This window comes from Symsagittifera roscoffensis, chromosome 4 (assembly GCF_963678635.1).
Source record: "Symsagittifera roscoffensis chromosome 4, txSymRosc1.1, whole genome shotgun sequence".
NCBI classification, from domain to species: domain Eukaryota; kingdom Metazoa; phylum Xenacoelomorpha; order Acoela; family Convolutidae; genus Symsagittifera; species Symsagittifera roscoffensis.
This window is the reverse complement of record NC_087065.1, coordinates 63,664,545-63,672,809: the sequence shown is the minus strand read 5'-3', so window position 1 is coordinate 63,672,809 and position 8,265 is coordinate 63,664,545. Positions and strand designations below refer to the sequence as shown.

The window sequence follows — 8,265 nt, the reverse complement described above, 5'->3', positions numbered from 1 at the left end:
GGCACACTTCTGAATTAACTTGCAGGAAGTTACCAAGTAACCAACAATCTCTAAGCAAGACAATCACTTTCTCTGGTTGTACATGTTGCCCACAGACCTGCCTAATAATTCTTTTATTTCTGGATACCCGTAAAAAACCTGTAGAATACCTGTAAAAAAACCTCGGCAAATCTTCTTTAAGTGGATACCTGTAAAAAGCTTCTGCATATCTTCATAAACTGGACACCTTTAAAAATTCTGCGCAAATCTCGTTATGTTTCCGAGATCGACACATGCAGTTGCATATCATGCAGTCGAGTATTTAAAAAAAAATTTAAGCTATGGTCACTCAGTTTATTCACTTTGCGCCGTCCCTTGGCCAGTGCAAATACATATTTTGTAGCAGATTTTGTCGAAACTTGTCTGATTTTCTGGCCAAGCGTCGTCTGGTTTTTCTAAAAATAATTTCAATCGAAACGTCATCATCTAATTAATGGGTCGGCGGACTTTAATTTTTCTATTTCTAATCAGGCACGGGTCTGTAGAGTAGATCGGGTTCATTAAAATAGCTTGTCGGAGACTTAAATTCTGATTAGTATTTTTATCGGAAAATAACAGACAGAAAAATAAACATAAAAAATGTTTCAGTACAAAACTCTAGTGCATTGACATAGAACAACAATTTTCACCGTACGTTGTTTCTGCAGCAACGGTTGACAGCAAACGCGGAAGTAACAGGCAAAAAATTGTCTTTTTGAAGTCAGAGAAGGTCGAAATCGATTGGTATTACGTTTTATGAACTTTTTAATTACGTTTTTACTATTCAGAAATTTTAAAGTAATGGTCCTTGAACCCGCGCCGAGTAATATTTTTTACAGTTACTTCGAACTTCTGCGCAGTTGCATTAGGCTCTCGGGCAACGCGGCTTGTCTGGCTTCACTTTTCTGCCTTTATACTTCAAGCTATAGTTTGATGTATTTGCTTTTCACACTTTCAATTCAAGTGGAAACATCTTTTTATTAAAAGTTGAAATTTTTGAAAAGATTTTTGTTAATCATGAAAATTCTTAAAATTAATCTGCTTTTTATGATTATCTTACAATTTTTTTGTCAGTAGAAAACTAAATTCCGTTATTGAAAAATAAACAACTCATCTTTTTGTGTTCACGCTCAATTTTCTTCTTTGACTTCGAATGCTGCTAAGGTTCGTAACTCTATTTTTCGTTCTAATAGTGTTTGATCAGATCAGTTGACACATGGAAACTCTTTCAGCAACGTTTGGAATGTTTCCGAGAGAACGCGGTTTGAGCAAAATAGCTGGGATTTCAAAGCGTCTGCTGGGGATAAACGAGGTAATTTTACTCCGGGAAAACTCGTTTTGAAAGCTTCGTTTAGGCAAAAGGCGATAAAATAATTTAAAAAAACTTCATCGGCTTTTTGCAAAAAACAATTCTGAAAAAATCAATCAAATTTTTTTTTTTCGGTTTTTCTGAATCAATTTTCATTTTTGCTTTCTATTCGTATTTCTATGGCAACTAATGTCAATTATGTCTAATTCACTGATGTTTTACGCATTCCTATATTTCTCTCGTCACATCAAGCACAAAAAAAAACACATTAATTTAAGAACAGTTACCCCGGGTTGACCTCCATACACCAAAAATGCTTATCATACAATTCCATACATCAAGTGGATGGAAAAAATGCTTACCATACAATTTTCATGCAATTTTGAAAAATGGTAGAAGAAAGGTTTAAACTAATTTCTGCGGCTGTTTGATTCTAACCAAGTTCCGAAAGCCTCCAAGTTTTCTTAATTCAACAAGTTTTTTCCAAAATCTATTTTTTATCTGGAAAAAGCAGGACGTGGCCGCAAAATTAGACAAACTTCCCATACCCTGGTTTCTCGACAGATCTCTTAACCTGAGAATTGACACGTTAGTTTTCGAACAAAAACAAATTTTTTCCAATATTATGTCACAGCTTCGAACATATGACTTGTTTGAAGACTACAACATTTTTTTTCAATTTTTTTTTCTATACTTTCTCCTTTTTTCGGCTCAGTCTTGCCTCCTTTTTGGACCCGCTGCCCTGCTATTCTCCGTTGTACCGAAAGTGGTGCAAAACTTCGCTCTGCCTGTTAGTTCAGTTTTTAAAAATCTGTTTCTTTTCATTTAGTTTTTTCCGATTCAAATTCGATTCGATAGCTCTCAATGCTGCTTTTGCCTTGTGAATTCTGGCTTAGTTTTTGCCCACTAGCTTGCCGTGTTTCGGTTGTGATCTATCGCAGTTGGTGCGAAATATTTTAAATCCTTAATTTATTGGAATTTTTTTCCCTTTCTAATTTTTTAAATTTCTTGCACGATAAAAATGTCGTTGTAGCTGTTAGTTATGAATGAATATAAATACGGCAACTGGATGCAGATGAAAGAACTGGTGTTAGATGACAGTTTGATGCAGATTACTGGAATGCCTGAATCATCATTTTTTGTAAATTTTTATGTTTTGGGTCGTCCAACTCACATGCAGGTTTGTTTTTTGTTTGACCCCCTCGCCCAGGTACTGGTTCCCATAAGATTAGGCTTAGGAACTTATTGCTCTCTCAAGATTTGAGAAGATTTTCTTGCAGAAAATGTAAAATTTGAGCTTCAAACCTCTAAAGTACTGCAATTTTTCTCAAATTTTCTTCTCTGTTCAGAGATTGCACATTTTATGGGATGGGCTTTGACGTGTTAAAAAAGTGTTAATCATACAATTTTCATAAATGACAAACTTTTAGTCAGACAATTTTGATATATGGGAAACCTCTAATTTTACAATTTCCATATACGGAAAAATGTTTATCATAGAGATTTCATACAATTTTCTGTACGTATGGAATTGTATGACAAGAAGTTTCTCATATATGGAAATTGTATGGTTAGAAATTTTGGTCAACCCGGGACGTGTTTGATTGGAACTTTCTGTGTTATTTGCAGAGCAACCAGCTATCCTTGTTTTATTGAATTTTTGAGTGCCAGGAGTAATGACTGAGGGAGAGTATGAGACTACTCCCTTTTCCCCACGAACTTCTTCTGTTCGAGATGTGTGGCAAATCCAAATTTTGAAAAGGCGTCTTTAGGCATTCTCTGGAAAGTTTTTACAAAAAAATTGCAGTTTTTCGGCGCGCGCTCCCTCCTCAAATTAGTATATTTTGGCGCCGAAGGTGTCTGTAGAAAAGATTTAGGTTCAGTCAACAAAAAATACATATCTCAAAGTAGTACAAAGTTGACCCTTTGGGTCGGCGGAGGGTCGAATAACTGAGAGGAAGAGTCCCCCGTAAATCCGCTGGTGTATAGCAGTATAGAAACATAGAAGACAAACACTCTGGATAATTACAGTGTGTTCTGTTTTGAAATGCAAACTCTGACATATTAAACAAAATTATCATCGTTTATATTCTGCTTTTCGGAATATTTGCGCTCTGACTTTTTGTTCACTTTTGCGCTCGGGCTTTGTCAAATATTCACTTTTCATATAGGTGCGAGCAATCTAGTTCTCATTTGCTGTTTGCGTTTTAATAAAGTCATGCGGTAATAACCTCAGCAGAGAATTTTCCTGCCCCGAAAATTTTTGTTGCTTATTCTATTCTTACAAAACTGAGTGGGTTTGTAAAATTGTTAATTGTTCTACATTCACCTTTATGTGAAATATACTTGTGGTCACCAGCGGACATCCTCCTCCCCCCCCCCCCCCCCACTCGTGGATTCGACCCCCTGCCGACCCAAAGGGTCCCCCTTTGTACTATTTTGAGATATCCATTTTTGGCTGACCGACCTTATAATTTTTCTCGGCGCTAAAATAAACTAATTTTGAAGGGGGGGGGGGGGGGGGGGCAGAAAAAACGCGATGTTTTGGTCAGCATTTTCCAAAAAAGCTTTTTTGGATTTTTTTTCAAAGTTTCACCTGCGGCGCAGAAAATTTGGTCAAAATAAGGTTTTTGTTAGAGCTCAAAAAATCATATCGGTCGACCTAAAAAAAGGTTTCGACAAAAGTTTCATTTTTTTGAAAATCCGCCCCCCCCCCCCTAGAAATTCCTATATCCGCCCCTGCTAGTGGTTGAAGTTTCATTTTCACAGAAAATGTTCATTTCGAGGAAAAGATTCGATGAATATTGTTAAAATTTATAAAATAAAACAAGTGTTACTTATTTATATGTATCAAAATTATTATCAAGTTTAAAATTAAGAGTTTTAATGAAATATGGAAAATAAAGCTAATTGGGAAAGCGTTTTTAGAAAGCTCACTTTAAACACTTTTTACAGCAGCAGCATTTTGTGGAATATTTGACGACCCAATAATCATTTTCACCCTGTCACGCGAGTTAGATTTTTCTCACAAGTTTTTGTCATTTTTTCCAGAAATGTGTTTTTATTCAGCATGTGGCAAGTATTGGTTCGATGGCTCTTGTTTCTCGGGATCAAAATCGGGCAGCGGATGAAGTGATGCCCCCTCCTCCCCAGTACTGGGGGTGGTTTCCGATCGAGGGGTTCACTTGGACGTTTTCGAGGCTCCCGCCAGCGGGAAATCCCCCAACTGCTTGGGCAGCTGCGTGAAAATAACCTGAAACATGAAAAAATTGAATCAAAGCTTTGCTCCTTTCATAAACATTTCTAATGAGTTGAAGACTAAAATAAAATGAGCCGCAATAGTTTTTAAATCAAAATTTAGCCTAAACATTTTTGGACTGCTAATGTTTCCCTAGTATACACAATTTTTACAGTTTTATATTCATCGTTTATCTTTTTATTATGGAACTTACTGTTGTGCCTATAACCACTGAATAAATCAACCACTCTTAAATGATTTTCTAATGGGTTCAAATAAAAACAATTCGTGAATATAAGATGAACTTACTTTGTTGCGAGTTGTAGTAGCAAGCACCGCTGTTGTGCTGAAGAGCAGCGGCCGACTGGTTGTAGTGCAGGGCGGCGGCTGTCATCGGTGACAGCGACCGGGTCGTCCCGGGAACACCTCCCGAATTGCCTCCGGTGGATGATACCAACTGGGTTCCCATTGCCGACAAACCCGCTGGAGTTAGAGCCGAGTTGGATCCAGGGACACCAGTCGGTCTTGTAAAGCTATTTGGAGATGGCATGTTGGGTGCGGCGTTGTATGAAATAGCAGATGAAAGCGAAGGGTGTGTCTGGTTATTGGAGTGTACCGCACTGTTCTGCTGGGTGTTCTGTAAGATATTAGTAAGGGCCCCGTGCATATTGTAGTGTGTAAAGTAGGGGGGCATGGGTACGTTGGTATTAGTCGTCCCGTAGAGACCCGGTACGGATGGTGAGTTATCGTTATGATTGCCCGCTTCGGTTTTCATCGACAACTGACCAGAGGAAATGGAGTCAATGTTATTGTTATTGTTGTTAGTTTTGATTTTCTCCTCGCGTCGATGTTTCGCTCTTCGGTTCGAGAACCAGATTTGGATCTTTGTCTCTGGGATTCCAGTCAGAGTCGAGAGACGTTCTCGTGCATAGACATCAGGATAGTGAGACTTCTCGAACTCTAAACATTAAATGCTACTAGTAGAAAAACAATTAGACTCTCCATGGTAATCAGAAATGGGCGAATATCTGTTTAAATCATTCAACAGTTTTAGCAAGCCAGAAATTCCGTTTTCATTTTAAAAAAGCTTCTATGATTATCTAATTTTTTAGGAACTGTTGATCCTAGCATTTGAAAGTCTGCCAAAATACTACGTTGCCTAGATTCATTTTTTCACATGTTTGTCCTTTCACTGTTTGTTTTTCGAGAATATGCAAGAAATACATTTCGGATGGTGATAGTACCTTTTTCAAGTGCGTCCACCTGCTCTGACGTATAGGCTGTCCTGTTCCGCTGACTCTTCGAGTACTTCTTTGATCCTTCGCCCACCGCCTCCCCCTCCTCTTCACCTTCATCATCCTCGGGGGACGAGGTGACCGAATTGTCGGGCGAAGCAGGACTGTGCCTATCGTCTATTTCCAGCTTCCCCATTGGATGATGCCCATTGACCAATCGCATTGAGTTCGCCAGGGAGAACGCATTGTTGCCATGAACATGTTGCAGTCGTGAGTCTAAAATAATCATAAATCACTTGTATTATACCGAACAAAAACAGCAGTAATTTTTAAATTTTTATTGTCAACGTTTTTTGAGTATCGAGCCTTACAGCAAAAAAGAGAAGATCATTTACAGGCTTTCAATTATTATCAGATACGGACCAATTACACAAACGGTTATTATTTCACACTATCACATTTCAGATCCAATTAAGCGAAAGAGCGTAAAACAAGGGGTAATCTCCCATATACGTCAAGTGAATTACCAGAAATTAGATAGATTTATGATCTTTTAGCTAATCAACCTAGTCGCAATAAGTTGCCATGCGTGAATTGTTGTTGAATTTTACAAGTATCAAATATGGTTATTTGGCCCAGCGTGACCAAATTTGCTTTCGTTAACAGCCCAAAACTCAGTGAAAAGGCCTCAGGTTAACTTGACACTGAGCTCTGAAGCAAACCAGAGCAGGGCGCAAAACCGACTTATCAAACTCAAAAATGTCCCCAAAAATCACAAATTCAATACTTTCTAGAACTTTGATCTGCTTTAAATCTAAGAAAAAATACCCAAGAAATTCGCCCAGAACAAACTTTATTCAGAAAAAAGTTATATTTTGCAAAAATATTATTTGGAAAATTTACTTGGAGTTTTCTGATTATTGAGAAGTAGATTTTGAGCATTCGCATTTGGGTTTTGTGTGCGTGTAATTTCCTACCCTACTGTTTAACACCATAGCCGATTTGGCCCAGGGAGCTATCTGATAATACTATAGTACTCGGGCGCGATTATTTTGTTTAGGGCAGCGGGCAAATTGGTTAAAGAATTATTTAGTTAACAAAACTGGGGCATATAAGTTTAACTAACAAAACACAAATTCATTTCATGTATACTCTAATTTGCAAGTTAACTTTCCAATGCCGCTGTCAACAAAGAAAAATTGTCTCCTTCGCTTAAATCTCTTCTCTCCTTTTCCAGCTGCCAAACATAGCTCGCCCCTTCCTTTTTTAGCCACCTTTCAGGTCAAAAACCGCCTAATGAACCCAAAGATATAAGAACATAACGAGTTCTTAAGAGTAGGATTTTTTAAATATGACTTGATAATGCTGAATATAAATGAAGTAATTGTGAACTTTTTTTTATCCGTTTAGACAGGCGCGAATCTAGGATTTTCTCGAGTGGCGGGGGGTTTCAAAAAAATTCGAAAATTTTGTCGACCTTTTTTTAGTTGACCAAATTGATTCTCTGAGCTCTTTGATTCTCTAAGGAGTTTTGAGGCACATTTTAGAAAATTTTGACTAAAAAATCGCGTTTTTTTTCTTCGGCGCGCACTCCTCCCTCAAAATTGATATAAATTGGCGACGAGGGCGCGTTTAGAAAAGTTTAAGGTCAGTCAGCCAAAAATGGATATCTCAAAATAGTACAATTGAAAAAATCAAGCGGTTGAAAATTTAAGATCTACTGCTCGCATTATGCGCTTAAGCTGGTTCTGCTAGTAGACTCTTCTATTCAATGGAACTAAAGTATCTTCAACTGACTGGCCAGTACTGGCCTGATGGTTCCACTAAAAACCGGAAGTGCTTCAATCCCAAGATTGCCGCAACGTCGGCACTTTTCCCGTTTCAAAGCACTCTTCAAATTTGTGGGGATTTAGAAATCCGGGAGGGAGGTGGCATTTAGGGCCAGTTAGCTAAGTGAGAACATATTACTTGATCGAAGTTGTTAACAACTAAATGGATAATTTATATACCAGAAGACCAGTTTAAATTAGCCTTCTTTTAGAAATAGGCGGGGCTTTTGAAAGCGTACCAAGGGCTAAGCACCTACGTTACACCGTAAGAGTAAGCTAAACAAATACCAATCAATAGTCATAAATCTATCATTACTTCCCAGATAGGATCGTCAATTAGAGTAGGACCCATCTAAAACAACCTAAATTTTGAACTGCTACAGTTTGTGCTGAAACAGTTTGTCATTTGCAGAATCGGTGCCACCAAAACTCAGCTGCCTAATTAGAGCTAATCTCAGCAAACCATCGCAAACAGGTCAAAACAATTCTTCCGAGAAGTTACAACGTCAATTTCAAGCGAAATAGATCGTCTAGCACATGTTTGTAAACTAAAAGTTATAGGCATGTTCTTAGGAAAACGGGAAAATCTTTTAGGGAAATGGGCTCCATAAAAATGCGACAATTGAGATTTCTTTC

General features: G+C 37.9%; 1 protein-coding gene across 1 annotated transcript in view; it reads right to left on the bottom strand.

The window, feature by feature from the left end:
* Window positions 1-4,120: 4,120 nt before the first annotated feature.
* The window catches only part of LOC134843706 (paired box protein Pax-6-like), a gene marked incomplete in the record, with an annotated part of 8,934 nt that continues 4,789 nt past the window's right edge, over window positions 4,121-8,265 (bottom strand). The window contains 3 exon segments of the mRNA XM_063859944.1: window positions 4,121-4,580; window positions 4,875-5,525; window positions 5,810-6,076. Coding sequence (XP_063716014.1) covers window positions 4,438-4,580; window positions 4,875-5,525; window positions 5,810-6,076 — 1,061 coding nt within the window.